Here is a 17,578-nt window from a genome sequence, read left to right as displayed (position 1 = left end):
AATGAGATGTAAAAACAAATCCTCTGTAAAAAACATTTGACTCTAATGTCAAAAAAATTAAACAAGAATTCTGAAACTGACTTCATCCAGTGTTTAGATTTTTGTACTACAAATGTATGCAAATGAGCGCATGTTTCATTAAATAATGCCTTGATTTGCATATATAAATCTAACATTTTAGAAAACTTGTAATACAAAAAAAAGATTGCAATTATCAATGTAATCAATTAACTGGGTAAGTAAGGTGATAACAATAAGTATTTTCTTTTTACCTATTCACCAGCAGTGTCTCGCCTTAAAAGACATCTCTAACATCTCAACCACACTATTCGCCTGTTTCCGAGCCCTTTAGGAAGCCCAACGCTCCTGCTACTGTATCATCAATACTTTAAACTCCCCATTAGAATTAAAAAAAAGTATTTTTCACATGTATGCTTTTAAAATGTTAAAATGTTAAAACAAAAGATGATAATGCACATTATGGAAAAACACCAGCTGTAATAAAATGAAATACGAGGTATCAGCAAGTTGAAAGGAAGCACAAGCTTTCGGTTTTCCTTTTATTAACTATTTGATGTATAAGATCAGGTGACTTTGCGGAAAGCAGAAAGTGTCTGATTCCTCTATTGACAAAGTCAAACACACTATAAATACTCCCAGAAACCAAAGGCAAAGAAGGCGCTGATTGTGGTGTTTTCTTCAGACAGGTGAGATACTTCAAGCAATTGCTGAATCCGACAAAGCAAAAGTAAAAACAGAATACTTGCTAAAGTTTTTAGAACAGAAAATAAGTCTACTCTGAACTCTAGTTGCTTGTTTTGTCAGCTTGTCTTTAGTAGCATATTAGAGAGCTCTTAAATTGGCATTGTTACTAGTAGGAAGTTAATTATAGAGCTCTGTAATTTAATTGTTACTAGTAAAAATGCAATTACGAAGACTAACGCTTAGTATATTTTAGGCTAAAATGGCTTGCCATAGAAACCGCCCCTGCAGTGTAGTCATAAAAACAAACTGAAATGAACAACAAAAGTAAGTAAAAAAAAAAACCTGTTTATTGTGACTGTAAATTGTGACTCCTGCACTTTAATTAAACGGAAAGCAGTGAAATCCTGTCTGGATTGTCGAAGCTCTTACTGTCAAAGTCACCTCAAACAGCATGAGAATCTCTTCAGAGGTAAAAAACACAATCTGACGGATGCTACTGGACGCCTGCAGGAGATGATCTGCCCTCAACATGATAAAATACTAGAGATTTACTGCCGTACTGACCAGCGATGTATCTGTATGCTGTGTTTGGTGGATGAACACAAAAATCATGACACTGTATCAACTGGAGCAGCAAGAACAGAGAAACAGGTAAAGCAACGCTCACTGGAACTATGAGATAAAGTTAATGTTGTTTTTCTCTTAATTTGAGATGTGATTTTTCCCTTAATTAGAGAAACTGATGCCATGTTTTGACAGAAAACAGTTAATTTTAAAAGCTAATAATATTTCACAGTACCGATTGTAATCGGTAGTCGAGCTTAAGAGACTTTGTTTGTGAAACAGTAAACAATTGTACTGTGCCCAAACTTTTGAATGGTTTTGATGATTTATTTATGTTTATTGATAATTTAAAGTTTTGGTCTCTGCAGAGACATTTGGAGGAGAAACAAAGAAAATTCCAGGAAATAATCCAGCAAAAAGAGAAAGATCTTCAGGAGCTGAGAGAGGCTGTGGAGTCTCATAAGGTCGGGAGAAGAAATGTTTGAGACTATGTCTTTCAGTGAAAAAAATTGTTTGTTTTTAATAGCAGTCTCATTTCAGTAAATAGCTGGTAAGGTGTAAAACCTGTCAAAAGGTGTCCGTTAAGAAGCTTGGTCAAAGAGGGTTGAAATATGGGTGTGAACCGTTTGTGTGGTTTCTCTAGAAAAACTGAAAATACAGAGTAATATACATAATGAATATTTAGCAAAATGCACATTGAGAACAGAATAAATTGAAGAAAAACTTGCTATGCTATATACATATAAACAGTAAGCAGCTTGATTTGTCACATATCGTATCAGATTGGTTATTCTTACAGCAAGTGCTGGAGCTTTTTTAGTCCCACTGAAGCCACGGTGTGATTGTAACATGTGTCCTATAGACGGTTTCATCGGGCGCACGCGCCTGGACCTAAGTTAACTTCCGGTCTGTGTTTGTTTATCTGTCTGGTTCGTGTCGCGGGCTACAAACGCAGCTAATAATGAGTAATGAAGTTGGTCTCAGGTTATTGTGCTGTGGTATGTGTTTCCCAAACATTTATTTATTTGTGGCGACCTGCCACGATATAAAAACCGACTGATTAGAAATTGGAATTAATAATCTGTTAATAGACTTCATTGAATAAACGTAATACACGTTTAAAAATCAAACCCAGGCGTGGGTGTTTTTATATCACTGTATTTCTGAAGAAAGATCTTCATTGGAATCTAATGACAAGATGGCTGCCGCTAAGATGGCTGCCGCTGATGACAATGGAGCACGACGTGTCTTCAAACAGAGGATAAAACCTGAGATCTACACCACTATTGATGGAAAAATTATTGTGGAAGATGAACTGTTAAGCTTCCTTGCTGTTAAATTGAAGACGGTGCCTCAGGAGGACATTGTCCTGATGGCTGTAAATCACTTTGGATCAGAGTGGATCGAAAGCTCCAAGAAGGTCCTGTTTGAACTGTGTGCTAGCACGGGGCTGCGTTGTGTAGCCCACAAAGGACAACAGAAAGATGTCAACAATGTTAAGAGTTGCTTGAAACTTCTGAATGAGGCTGGTGAGAATATCCCTCGCTTTGTGTCTTATCATTTAGATGATTTACCACCAGTGACTTTTAATAGCCTTGATGTCTCTTGCCTGGTTAGTAAGATTGAACATCTAAATGCAGAGATGGCCTCCATAAGAAAGACTGTGAGTGAGCAATTGACTGCATGTGAGAACCTTTGTGGAATAACAACAGATATTAACAAACGCCTGACTGTGATTGAGCAACCATGTGCCAGCAAGGGGAATGCAGCCACAACCATGGCTGTGATTGAGCAACCCAGTGCTAACAAGGGGAATGCAGTTGCAATCATGGCTAGTGAGGAGGGCCAGCCCTACGGACAAAATCACAGGGAGCTTGCACCCGGATCCTCGGCGTTGGCAGTCACTGAGGAGACAGATGGCGGAGGGAGTAAGGTGAAGAAGTCCCCTGCTTGGAGCCAGGTATTAAAGCATGGCAAGCACAAGCAACGTCCTAGAAAACGATCGACTGCTGAACAGAACAAGACAGGTATGATTCTTCCTAGAGAGAAGAAGACATATAGTGTTGTTGGAACCGGTGCAGTGGGGAACATACATGCAGTGACAACTAAGCTGGTGAGTGTGTTTGTGACAAAGCTTGCACCTGACCTAGAAGCAGAGACTCTGGCTAATTATCTAAAAGAGCAACTCTCTAGAGATGTGACTTGTCAGAAGTTTGTCACTGAGTATACTCGCTATAGCTCCTTCAAAGTTACAGCTGAGTGCAAGGAAGTGGGCGAGATGTATATGCCGCAGCTGTGGCCAGAAGGTGCATATGTGAGGCGCTTCTATGAGAATCGCTTGCCTAAGGCCGTGGTAGGGGCAGGTGTTAAAGCACCACCTGGCAAAGGGATAAATGCACATGAGCCAAGGGTCTCCCATGCTTGATAAACAATGATAAACTATGATGAGAGTTGTGTTTTATAACTCCCGTGGTCTGCAGCTTGGTCAGGGTGATGGAGCAAGAGCTCAACGCATTGTTATTGACAAACTGTTTGAGAATGCAGATGTGGTGTGTTTGCAAGAGACCTTTTTAGCTTTGCAAGATATGGACAAGCTGAACAATGTACATGATAAGTTTTACGGAGCAGGGGAATCCACGACTGATCTAAACACCAGAATTCTGCGTGGGAGGATCCCAGGAGGTGTGGCCATATTCTGGCACAAGAAACTTGATCCATTTGTCACTGTGATCAAGTTAGATGTGGACTGGTGTATGGGAATCAAGGTGGTGTACGATAAGAATGTTTTTATAATTTTAAATGTATATATGCCATAGGAATGTCTTAAAAATGAAGATGAGTATTTGAATAAGCTTGCTTTTTTAGGGTCTTATATAGGAGAGAGTGATTATACATCCATATTTGTCTTGGGGGATCTGAATGCTGATATTTCGGATACTAACTCACTTTTCGGACAATATTTAACACGATTCTGTGAAGATAATAAGGTTTTTTTGTCCACTAAGGAGTTATTGCCAGCTGATAGCTATACACATGTGAGCGAAGCCTGGCATACTACATCATGGCTAGACCATTGTATATCTACAACTGATGCACATGAATGTATAGAGAAGGTTGAGATCTTATGTGATCTCACCACAGCTGATCACATCCCTGTCTCTATGCTCATAAATGTTAAGGGTCTACCAGATCTTGCAAGTAATGACAGCCATAAATTAAATGAGATGCTGGATTGGGCAAGGCTCACAGAAGATGACTTGCAATATTACAAGTTATTGACTGATGTGCATTTGAGAAATATTGAGTTACCCATGGATGCAATTATGTGTGTGGATGTCAACTGTAAAAATGCAAGTCACAAAAATGATTTACATGCAATGTATGATAAAATTGTGAATTGTTTAGTTGATGGAAGTGAACCTTTAAGGAGAAAGGTGGTGAAACAACACATTGTGAAACCAGGGTGGAATGACTATGTCCATGATGTTCATATGGAGGCCAAAGATGCGTTTAGAAGATGGGTTTTAGCAGGCAAACCTAGGTATGGCCAAGTGTGTGAGGATAAGATGCGGGCTAATGCTAGATTCAAATATGCTGTACGTTATATAAAAAGAAATGAGCAGGCTATGAGGGCAAACTCAATGGCAAAAAAGTTACAAACTAATAATGTTTATGAGTTCTGGAAGGAAGTGAAGGTAGTAAATAACAGCAAGATGCCACTTCCTTCTAGTATTGATGGCATTTCTGAACCTGATAACATTGTAGAGCTATGGAGGAGACACTATGAAAACATTTTTAATTGTGTGAAGAGTGATGTGTTTAACATAGGTGAAATACCCCACAGTGATGGGGTGGTCATATGGCCAAATGAAATATGTTGTGCTATTGAGAAACTTAAAATGAATAAAACCTGTGGGCAGGACAGAATAACAGCAGAACATCTGAAATACGCTTGCCAATGTTTTTCAGTGTTACTTGCTTTATGTTTTTCTGGGTTATTGAAACATGGCATACTTCCTGAATCTATGTTATCTGTCGTGTTGGTTCCTGTAGTTAAAAATAAGACGGGTAAGTTAACGAGTATAGATAACTATAGACCTATTGCTCTTGCAAGTATACTTTCCAAGGTTCTAGAAAGGATCCTTATGGATAGGCTTGCAGAATATACAGCATCAACAGATAATCAGTTTGGTTTTAAGAACAAGCTTGGAACTGATCTATGTATTTATGCACTTAAAGAATGTATGTACAGGTATAGATCACGCAATAGTACAGTGTTTATGTGTTTCCTGGATGCGTCAAAGGCCTTTGACCGCATAAATCATGGGAAACTATTTTGTAAACTACAGGAGCGTGGGGTCCCCTTTTTTCTAATTAGGATATTGCAGTTCTGGTACTCTCACCAAACTATGAAAGTTAGGTGGGGGATGAGTATGTCCACACCCTTCTATGTCTCCAATGGAGTGCGGCAGGGTGGAATTCTTTCTCCACTGCTATTTAATCTATACATGGATGATTTATCCAAAGAACTAAAGCAATGTAGAACTGGATGTTTGGTGGGCGATAACCTCATTAACCACATGCTTTATGCTGATGATTTGGTGGTTTTGTCTCCCTCCAGTGCTGGGCTGCAGCAACTTCTTAGAATTTGCTCTCAGTATGGAGTAATGCATGATATTAGATTCAATCCAATGAAAAGTGTGGTACTAATTTGTGAGAACTAAGGAGGATATGAATATTGTCTATCCTTCTTTCTCACTGGGAGGTGAAACACTAGTAGTTGTGAAGAAAGTTAAATACCTGGGACATGTGATAAGAGATGACCTCAGTGATGATGATGATGTGCAGCGTCAGTGTGGTAAACTGTATGGGCAGGCAAACATGCTGGCACGCAAATTTCATATGTGTACTACAGATGTTAAAATATCACTCTTCAAAACGTACTGTACCCCACTGTATACTGCTCAACTGTGGTGTAATGTTAGCATTGCAAAAATGAAAAAACTTCAAGTGGCTTATAATGATGCTTTAAGAGTTGTGCTTAAAATTCCCAGGTGGAGTAGTGCCAGTGAAATGTTTGTGACTAACAATGTGCCTACTTTTAAGGCTGTTCTGAGAAATTTTATGTATAGATTCATGTGCAGATTGATGGGGTCTAAGAACATGATTGTTGTGTCTCTAATTGATGTGTCAAAGAGTGACACAAGGTACTCATCTTGCTTTTGGAAATATTGGACCCAAAGCTTGTATGTGTTTTAAAAATTTTGATTCTCACATCTTTTAAATGTTTTGTACTGTAATTTTAATTTTTCTTTTATTTTTGTATTGTTTTGTCTATATGGACCTTGATGTGTCTTGAATAAAGTTGATTGAATTGAAAGACTGTCTTTAGAAAATGTCCTTTTCATTTCATCCTGCATAAGGCAGCGTTTTTAAATTAAGAGCTGCTTTGTCTATAGCCATTACCGGGGAAACCTCGTTTCTCGTGCTTAAAGCACCTCCTACTGGGAAGTAATATGTTTGCATTTTTAATAAATCAGTCTAATTTACGCAGCCAACATATTTCGCTCGTTATTAAAAAAATAATCTACTCTAGAAGGACTTAGCTGTTGTTATTGATTCTATTTGGATGTCTACCGGAAGTTAAGTTTGGGCCACAAAAGCGTTCATGCGCAGTAACGTTTGTTTATGTTGTTGCCGTTGAAACAGTCTATAACAGCATTTTGCACAGACAGCAGTGGAGGACAGTGAGAGGATCTTCACTGAAATCATCCGCTTCATTAAGAAACGTCACTCTGAGGTGAAGCAGCTGATCAGAGATCAGGAAAGAGCTGCAGTGAGTCGAGCTGAAGAACAACTGGAGGAACTGAAACAGAGTATCAGTGAACTGAAGAGGAGAGACAATGAGCTGAAGCAGTTTTCAGAAACACAGGATCATGTTAATTTTCTCCAGGTAACAGGGTTCTTTCCAGAAGCAGAACAGGGCAGAGAACAAGGTTTTGAAAAACAGAACTTGTGTTTTTTCTCTTTGTGTCTGTAGAGTTGGCCTCCTTTCATTTTCTCTGAATCTACAGATGGCTTCACTGCCAGTTCTCAGCTCTCTTTTGACAACATAGTTGAGTCTGTCTCTCAACTGAGAGACAAATTGCTGCAGTTCTGCACAGAGACTATAGAAAACATATCTAGAATAGGTACATAATGATTTATTTGTTAAATATTAATATGTAATTTCTCTTAACATGAGAATTAAAATGCTTGTGTTTTAATATCCACAGTAAAAACTGTCCATGTCATTGGCGCTCCTGAATATCAGACCAGAGAAGAGTTCCTACGACGTGAGTTACTATGAAAACACACAGTTCTACACTAAATTGATTAAATGATTTTGAGAAAGAAATTTGTGTCTGTTTAGAAAATAAAAAAATCAATAATGAATGTAATTATTACAGTAATTGGTTGCATCTGTGCACATCAGTGACAACAGAAATCTGCTTCATAGGTTAAAATGATTTTAGGTTTCATGAATAATTTTGCCATTTATAGATGCAGACATTTAGACCCTGTTAAAATGTTACGTTGATCATTGAAGGTCATGAATAAACATTTTCTCCATCAGATTCTCATCTGCTTTGTAGGATGGTAGATCTCCAGGAACAGGGTTAGGCACCCCTGGGCTAAACCATGTGTCTGCCATTTTGAAATTTGACATAACTTGCAATATCTTTTGAACCATTTGACATATCTGCACAAAAATCCATAGGGATCATCAACACAATGTTCTGGAGGTACCTCAGATGTTTAAGGACAGCACCATCTACTGAATTACAAATAAATGTTTTTATCCGTGTTGCGTTCATTTTTATTTAAACATCTGTTTATTCTTAGTTCATTCTTGCCAATAACTCTGAACCGGCTGTTTTCATGTTCATTGAATTTCTGCCGGTTTTGTTCTTCCTGCTCTGCGCTGCTCTCAGCCCTTCGGGGGCTTGGCCCCGAAATCGCTGCTTGCAGCTATATTTTATTATATTTTTACTTGACTTTTTTACATTTATTTTAACATTTTTTGAACAAAGGCGAACAATTTCTCTATATCTAGAATTTCCAGAAAATAACAATTTTCATTGTATGCCTTGTTTTTGTGTCATTTAAAGCAGTATTACCACACAGCAAGGCCGCAAACAGCCTGAAGTGGAAATGTCACGACTGTTTATGCGTCACATTTCCATCTTTTAGATGGCAGACAGAGAGTCTGAGAGGTGTTTCACTCAGGGATGATGTCATCACCCAATGCCCTTTGTGAAACTGTGAGTATCCTGAGTATCTTTGCATAGAGCAATTCACACACCTCCATACACACCCACTCTAGTGCACACGACAATCGGCAGAAAGTCCAAACAACAGAGGGCGAGATGGTGTGAAGTTATGCCAGGTCGGGTCACGGAACGGGCATTCAGATATCGCTAGTCATTCTGACTGTATGACGCAACAGAATCATGTATGGGGGTTTTCAGACATTCTTATGAAAGTGCTTTGATGCTTTACATCATCTGCATTTCCAGAGACAGTGATTGGTATGTGTTTGGTTGCTTTTGTTACACTATAAATGTTTCATATACTTTATACAATGCTCTTAAAATGTATTTGCACAATGAAATCCCATCCGGCATCAGATCAAATATCTGTATTTGCACGCCTAAATTGCTCCAGGTCTTTTCATAATCATGTTTGAAGTCTCAGTGCATTTGAATCAAGTGATTTTAGTGAATGTGTGAAGTAGTTCTCCTCAGGTTCACACAGGTGTATTATCAGAGAAACCGCAGATGGAGAATCACATTAACTATCAACATCAACCATTAACCACAAACACACAACACTAGCTGTCTTCGTGTTCAACATTCAACATCTATTGTTTCTGCGTTTCAAACTGTTAAATGTTTTGTTTCTTTGTAAAGTGTGTTTGTTTTTAGATAGGAGTCTGTGATAGAAACGTTTTTAAGTGTGACTTTTTTTACCATCAGGTCATGATACACTCTGGACATCATAAGATGAAGAGGATTGGTGAGGAGAGAAAAAAAGGTGGGTCGTGAGAAAGTGACACGTTAGTGTGGTGGTTATAAAAATGAAAGTAAAAGAATGGAGTAAGGTAAAAATTATAAATCATATTAAATGTAATATTTCTTGCACATACCTATTATTGTGTAAAAGGGAAGATCTTGTCTTTGACGATTGATGCTGAAGTTTGTGAGTGATCGTTTAATTAGCTTGCCTTGTTCGCGAGTGTTCGCCTGTGGGGGGAGGGGCATGCTGCTCAATTAATACACAGCTTCAGAAGAAGACGCAGCAGCTCCGTCTCTTGTGGTTTTTTCTTAACTGTTTATTTCCCCTCATCAGGTATGGAGTGTACATACATGCACTGAAGTTGTCTTAAACATGCAAACAGCAGTTTGCGATATGAATGTCATTGTTTATAGTGTTGTATGAGTTGTTACCGAGTGTTGGAGCGTTATACCATTTCGGCTAGTTATGCTAATCGGAGACGATGCGGTCGTGGCCATACTTTTCTGACTAAAGTAATTAAATATGCTATCAGTTAATTCGGGTGACAAGAAATGTTACTACAGTAAGTTGTACGTTATCTGTGTTTTAACTGTTTTTAAAGAGTATTTGTTTCATAACCATTCATAAAATGTGAGAAACACTAATTGAATGAAAGCTGTATTTTATTTTCCCTGTTTTTATACAGAACAACATTCAACATGAACAAGTTAATGTTACATTCCTGTTAATTGTCACTGATTGCTATTTGTGATGTCAGATGTTGTAAAAAGGAAATACTTTTTGCATGTTGCTCAATTAATACACAGCTTCAGAAGAAGACGCAGCAGCTCCGTCTCTTGTGGTTTTTTCTTAACTGTTTATTTCCCCTCATCAGGCGGTGAGGGTACTACATTTATTTGTCACCCTTCCTCTTTGTTTTCTCACTGCAACCGCAAACAAGAGGTAATGCAAAGCAACAAAATATTCAGAGGCAAAATGACAGAATAATACAGTACAGAAAGGCGACGTTTTTTGAACAAACTCGTATCTGTAACTTTCGCAGTTTGGTGAGGCTAAGCGGGATTTGAATTTGAGCTGATAAAAACTGCGGTCATGTCAGATCAAATCATGTTTCTGGCCTACAATGTTTTCAAAACAGAAGTGCCCATTCATACCAAGAACGGCATCTAAAATGAAAACTTTATTAGCATAAACACCACCCAGCAATAACTAGCGATAACTAGGCTATGAGGAAAGCTACATACCAACAAATGATATCTAACAATAACAAGCCATTTTAGCATCCACAAAGAAGAAAAAAAGTTTTTTTTTGTTTTTTTTTTAACAAGGGCACGGTTCAGTCCACTGGAGGCAAAATGTGGATGAACCCAAGTGCAGTTTATTTACAGTGAAGACATCCAAAATGCAAACATAATCCAAACAAACAAAGACTTGACTTGACATAAACTCAATTTAACTTGACTTACTGACAGCAGATTACAACTTCAATACATGACAAGATATATATATCAAACAATGAGGGTCACATAACATAAGCCAACCAATGGGAAACACGGCACAAGACTATAGCAACCGATGAACAAACGGAACAGAGAACCACATGGCAAGAAGTAAACTAATGACAGCATGACACATTGAACAAAGGAACCAATAGCAGGAATACATTAGCAAGACTCTAACAGCATTAATCAAACTACAAAATAAAAGACCTGAAAACATGAACATGAAACAAACATGACTGTCACTGACACAGATCAGCATTATCCTGATCATCCAGACAGATTTGATTGTTGGATTGAGGCATTATGTAGAGAGAGTGTGACTGAATGCTGTTACTGGGAGGTGGAGTGGAGCGGAGAAAGCACAACAGGTGTGGACATAGCAGTGGCATACAAGAGTATTGGGAGGAAGGGAGGTGGACCTGACAGTGCCGCTGGACGTAATGAAAAATCCTGGAGTTTGTACTGCACTCCTACTTTCTGCTCATTCTGGCACAATAACACAGAGTTCATCCTTCCTGTAGTCAATATCTCCAGTAGAATAGGAGTGTATGTGGATCACAGCGCAGGGATTTTGTCCTTTTACAGCGTCTCAGACACAATGAATCTCATCCACAGAGTCCAGACCACATTCACTCAGCCGCTCTATGCTGTGTTTGGATTTGATAGACAGTCAGTGCTGAAACTGTGCCATCTGACCAATTAAATCATATGGACACTCTACAGATTTTTAATCATGTTAATCATATTAATCATGCTACAATAATTATGATCATGTAGTCTTTTTTACCGCTCAAAAGTAATTCTTAAAAATTTCCAATAAAGTAGCCTATACTTTTAATATATTTGTTTCAGATTTTTTTTTTATTCATTTACATTAATTGGATTAGGTCATATAATTTGTTTTCAAATTTTTTTTTTTTTCAACTGGCAATAGACTACCACACTGTAAAAAGTGATAAGTTGACTTAAAAAAACTGAGGAAACTTAGAATTCACTTAACTTTGTTTTGTAATTATGCATGAAGTTTACTTACTTAATAATTTTAAGGCAATGGGGTTTTCTCAATTATTTGAAGTCAATTTATCACTTTTTACAGTGCAAATATGACACTTGGATATCCCCAGCTCACACGACTAATTTATAAGTGGTGATTGATTCATCTAATTAATTACAAATTAATCACACATCAACTTGTAAAAAAAATACCCCCAAAATAAAATGTTAAGTCATTATTGTGTTAAATGAAAAAAAAACTTTAAATAGACACAAACTGTTTTGAGCAGGGGCCATGCTTCTGTTTGGAGCCAACATGAAACATTTACAAAGTGACAAGAGAAAAAGGTGCAATATCTGTGTGCTTCTAGCATCTGTAGGAGCAACAGTGATCAATACAGTTTAGCTGTGTATTCAACAGATGACTTAAAGATTCACAAAAATCACCTCGGGAAGTGTTATCTCAGGCCTGGAGACACCATATCCAACCCAGTTTAATCCAGTTTGGCAAATCAGAGTTGATTACTATAACCCAGCAGACTGGGTTATGGGCAGAGGCCCAAGAACATGCTTTAGGATGGGGGTACTGTGTGTATTTCTTTCGTAGTGGTTTCTTTTGTCAGCCATTTAATGTTTTCTCTGTAAACATTGCTTTTATATATAATGGAACTATAAAACCGTATTTTTTTTTCAGTGTAAACTGTTCAGTAAGTTAGCTGTTGTACTTGAGTGTGCTACTTTTGTGGCTAATAATAATGTGTTTTCATTTACATACAATCTAATCATTACGCTCCTCATCTTTTTTTTTTTTTTTTTTTGGCTCTTTATGTAATTACAAGACTGCTCACATTCTTACTTTAATGCACATATTCAGCTCAGAGACAACCGATTATTTGTATTGCCAGGAAAATATAACAAAAGATAAAATATTAATGCACATTTTGGGGGAAAAAACCTCAGTAACACTGTAAAACATGAGATATCCGCAAGTTAAAAGGAGAGAACAGAACTTTGATTTTGCTTGCATGACTGTATGGACTTTGAAGAAGCTTTAAAGAAACTGTAGCTGCTTTGTAACTTTGTTTTTAAAGGCAGATGGAGAAACTGCGGTGAGAAAAGGAAAGTGAAACAAAAAACCTGCTGCATATGTGCAAGCTTGTAGTCAAACTGGGGCGGGGAATGATAAGTTTCGGTGATATCCATCATTCCAGTACAAGTCAAGGCAAGTCTGATAGCAAGAATATAAATTCCTGCACATTTTTGGATCCTGGGAGTTCCACTAGTTTTTGTACAGAACATCTTATGAGAAAACTGAACCTTATAGAAACAAGAAGCTCCACATTGCTCCATACTCTAGGCCAATAAAGGTCAGTAGACATGTTCATATTTATGTTTAAGGTCTTAAAATTTGAAGCTTATGGGATAGGCATTTGTGGATTTACCCGAGCTGTATGCTCAAGTATTTAGAATTAAAGTCGCAGGGAAGTACAGATTATGAAAGACATCTCAGATTGCAGTCAGACTGAAGTGATATGTAAGATCACTGCCTGGTTTTTAATATGATATTTTTCATATTTTTAGGTACAGTAATATTCAGATTTTAGTGCTATTTTGTGCTTTTTAGGTTTAGGTGAAAATCTACTTAGTTTATTAGAATATAAAGAAAAAAATATATGTATATAAGCAGATTTTCAGTTTTCACTTTCACTTTGTATACTTATAAGTGTACTTCAAACACATTAGAGCAAACAAATACACTACAAGTCTAAGCATTACGTTAAATTGACTTAATATATATAATTTGAAATGAATAGCCTAATCACAATTATCAATCATTTTAAATGTCATTCACAATGCTTCATGGGAATGCAGTTCTTTTCCTTATTAAAGCCATAAAGTTGATAGTGAAAGTGATTTTTTGTTTCTAGTTTGCTCGTTGGAGTCAAATTATAATGATTATTTCACCACTTGATGGTGAAGTGCAACGTGTTGAGTAGATGTAGGTGACCTGTTCACATTATAATAACTTTCCTTTGAGGTTGTGTTGGACAGGCACGGGTGGCAGGGGAAGGCATACAAAACATGTAGTGCTAGGGGCTCTCCAAGACATGTTTGAAAATCCCTGCTTTAAAGGTGTCATAGAATGGAAAACTGAATTTACCTTGGCATAGTTAAATAATAACAGTTCAGTACATGGACATGACATACCATGAGTCTCAAACACCATCGTTTCCTCCTTCTTATATAAATCTAGTATTTGCAAAAGACCATCCAAAAAATAGGTCAATTCCAACATAATACCGACTGTTAGGAAACTTTCCTGGGATCGTTAATAGTTACGCCTCCAACATTTACATCGCCCAATCATCAGTAACATCAGCACATCAGTAAAACAAGGCAAGCCACTGAAGGGACACGGTTAGCTTAATAAACAAACATATTAAAAGTGGCTAGAGCTCCTAATTAAATATATATTTTTGTCAGTGTGCGAGCTATAGAGTTGAGCAGTTCTGTGAAACAGCCAATCAGAGCAGAGCTCATTAATATTCATGAAGCTTCCAAATAAGGCAAAAACAGAGCATTTCATTCTAGGGGCAAATCCTAGGGTTGTAAATGGACCTGTAAAACCATTTCTGGAGATTTTTTGCCCTTTCCTATGCCATATACCTTCTATGTAGATATCAGCGAACAATTTAAAATATTGTATCAATGCATTCTATGGCACCTTTAAAGAAACTGTAGCTGCTTTGTAACTTTCATTTACTTTAAAGAAACTTCCTTATATTGAAGCCAAAGAGGAAGATTTTTAAAGGCAGAAGGAGAGGCTGTGGTGAGAACTGGAACTACTCCAAACTGAAACAAAATGACCTGCTGCCACCTGCATCTGTGCAAGATTATAGTCAAACTAGGGCGGGAAATGCTAAATTCATATGCTATCTATCATTCCAGTCCAAGTCAAGGCAAATCCAGCATCAAGATTATAGACACTTATGCATTTTTGGATCCTGGGAGTTCCACTAGTTTTTGTATAGAACATCTTATGAGAAAAATCTGCCCTTACAGGAACAAGAAGCTCCTTGCTGCTCTACACTTTAGGCCCATAAAGTTTAGTAGACACGTTCATGTTCATATTACACGTTCGCACGAATCATTCATGATTCAGCTTCACCTACAGCAGAAGTGAGTATAAGGTCTGAGTATGAGAACGTTCAGAACGCCTTGTCTGGACTACCCCCCTCAGATCTTGACGAACTCCCCTTGGTTTGCGCCATCTCCTAGAACCACCCACAGGTGGAGGAGGGGCGTGAGTCGTAACACTAGCCTTCTGTGCCTGTGTCCGATCCTCGGTTGGAGACGGGCCAGGACCCCTCTGTTGTTTGGATTTAGACCTGGTCCCTTGAGGAATGAATGTTTTAAAGGCCACAGAACGTGCCTTTGCCTCCCTAACCTATTCGATCACTATCTCAGCGGATGTACCAAAAGTGCAAAACTGGCACATCGATAGGAAAGCCCTTCTCTTTCCCTCCAATGTCTGCCAGGTTTACCCACAGATGTCTCTCCATAACCACCTGCCATGGATCTGTCCATTGCAGTGGTAGCCTGCACAGAGGGCCAAGTCTGTGGTGCGACAGAGTTCTGCTACCTCGTCAGGGAAAAGCCCCTGGCCTTTATCCAGGTCTTTCAGCAGGTCAGCCTGATAAGCCTGAAGCACTGCCTTTGTGTGCAGCGAAGCAACAGCCTGACCTGCTGCCACATATGCCCAGCCATTAAAGCAAGATGTACGTTGAAGGGGCTCGGATGGCAAGGAGGGAGTCTTAAGAGATGATGCTTCACCCATGGAGAGATAGCTAGCTAGCGTCTCTTCTATAGGGGGCATCCTCTCAAAGCCATTTTCGTGCATTCCCTCAATATTAGCATAACTAGCATGCGGAAATCTATGGATGCACAAAGAAAATGGCTTGTTCCATCCCTTCACGATCTCTGTATAAAGGTCGGGAAGAAATAGAAGGCTCACTTGAGCTGGAGGGTTATGATCAGAAAGATAACGCTCCCGAGACACCCCCGTGGGGCCACCTTCCTGGCCCGGTTCCATGGCAGGTCCAACCTGGCCATGGCGCGTTCCATAACCTCTAAAAGCTCATCATACGTGGGGCAGGAGGACTGAGATGATTCAGACTCAATGTTTTCTTCCTCATCTAACATCTCCTGCTCTTCCTGAGCAGAGCCTAGTAGAGCACTAGCTGCTGCGATCCCTACAAACTCAGTTTCCTCCACACCACAGCAGCGACAGGCCCTGATCCGCGAGAAGCCGATGGCTGCCCCTCTTTCCTCGAAAAGAGAGACAAACGAGAGTGGAGCTTCCTCATATGAAGAAGCTCACAATGCATGCAGACCGCACCCTTGTGTGCTCTTCGCCTAAACATATGACGCAAAGATCTTGTGCGTCATCTGGTGTCAAAAACCGAGGACACGCATACACACACTTCTTAAACGCCTTGCTAGTGTTTCCAGCCATAGTGAGGTAAGAGAGAAAGCTTACCATTTTGTAATGCGGAGCTTCAACAAAGGAGTCGCTGAAGATGAAAAAGAGAATGTTGTGTTCAACCGGCGCCCTTTAATACAATGCTGTCGCACCGGTAGTAATGCACCGGCGGCGACGAGTCATAAGCTGTCACCAGCCAACGCTGTTGTCGTTTTTGTATGTAGACTTCAGACACAGTTCACGAAGGAGACGTTCCCCAAAAGCGCCCCCTAGAGGACGCAGTTCGATGTTCCCTTGAAAGGGAACATAATTATTGTACAACTGTAGAAAGAAAGGCATGAACATCTCGGATGATGAGGGGGTGAGTAAATTATCTGTACATTTTTGTAAGTTAATATAAGTTTTTTTTTGCCAAATTCATACGGAAATTGGCTCAGGTGATTTTTTTGGATTGAGCTGCATAGAAATGGCAGAACAGACTTTTAAAAATTCATCTTTGTTTAAAAACTTATGACATCACGAACTTGTAGAAGTTGACAAAAAATTGGTTAATAGACAGTATCACAGCCAAACTTTAATCAAATCAAAACGAAACACCATAAACTGAAGGTCCATGCCGAAGTTGGAAACAGCGCCACCTAAAGGTCACGAGATTCCAAAAATAGACATTTGAGCAGTAAGTCAGAAAATCATGACTCCTTGGTGGATACATTTTTATAAAGTTTTAATTTGAACGTCTGTTGTTAGAGATCAGTTTGATGCTGCAGAAAATTTCTTTTGATTCCACCGTGTGCCAGTAAAATGAAAAGAAAATACTTTTGATTGTGCCATTTTTTTAAAGGTACAGAGATTTAATTAAAGGGAGGCAAAAAGTCCTCTAGGGGTCTCTACTCTACAAAATAAGGCATACCTGAATCGAAAAGTATCCCATTTCCACATACATTGAGCTAAATAAATGAAAATGGTTTTAACACATGGGTGGAATAATTCATAATTATAATTGCATTTGTTCATAATCCATAGTTTTCCAACTCTCATTGAGCAAAATGCAAGCCCGCTATAGGGGGCGTTCCTTTTGCACCCTCCTTCCTTGTGTTTGCAAAGGCAGAACTCGACAACGGATTGGCCGAGGAGTTTGATCGATGTTGGATAGATCACACAGGGAGCTTTTCAGACATATGACACATTACATAATCGTCCGTCAATACAAATGTGTTAAGGCAAAACTAGCAGAAAGCGCAACAGTCAACTCCATATAATATATTAAGATACC

The 17,578-nt window shown here is 38.7% G+C and overlaps 2 protein-coding genes across 2 annotated transcripts in view; both read left to right on the top strand.

The window, feature by feature from the left end:
* LOC141290255 (interferon-induced very large GTPase 1-like) overlaps window positions 1-17,578 on the top strand; it is a 453,394-nt gene that overhangs the window by 104,499 nt on the left and 331,317 nt on the right. The window lies entirely within an intron of this gene.
* On the top strand, window positions 2-7,618 carry LOC141342107 (uncharacterized). Its single transcript, XM_073846497.1, has 6 exons — window positions 2-8; window positions 1,031-1,356; window positions 1,638-1,733; window positions 6,989-7,222; window positions 7,310-7,460; window positions 7,545-7,618. The coding sequence occupies exons 1-6, from the start codon at window positions 2-4 to the stop codon at window positions 7,616-7,618; spliced, it is 888 nt and encodes a 295-aa protein (XP_073702598.1).

This window comes from Garra rufa, chromosome 1, assembly GCF_049309525.1.
Source record: "Garra rufa chromosome 1, GarRuf1.0, whole genome shotgun sequence".
NCBI lineage: Eukaryota > Metazoa > Chordata > Actinopteri > Cypriniformes > Cyprinidae > Garra > Garra rufa.
This window is presented reverse-complemented; position numbering and strand designations above follow the sequence as displayed.

Excerpts from the sequence above, each read along its gene's own strand:
- LOC141342107 (XM_073846497.1), top strand. Across the intron at positions 1,357-1,637 it reads CAGCAAGAACAGAGAAACAG|AGACATTTGGAGGAGAAACA; the intron begins GTAAAGCAACGC and ends TGGTCTCTGCAG. Across the intron at positions 7,223-7,309 it reads ATCATGTTAATTTTCTCCAG|AGTTGGCCTCCTTTCATTTT; the intron begins GTAACAGGGTTC and ends TTGTGTCTGTAG.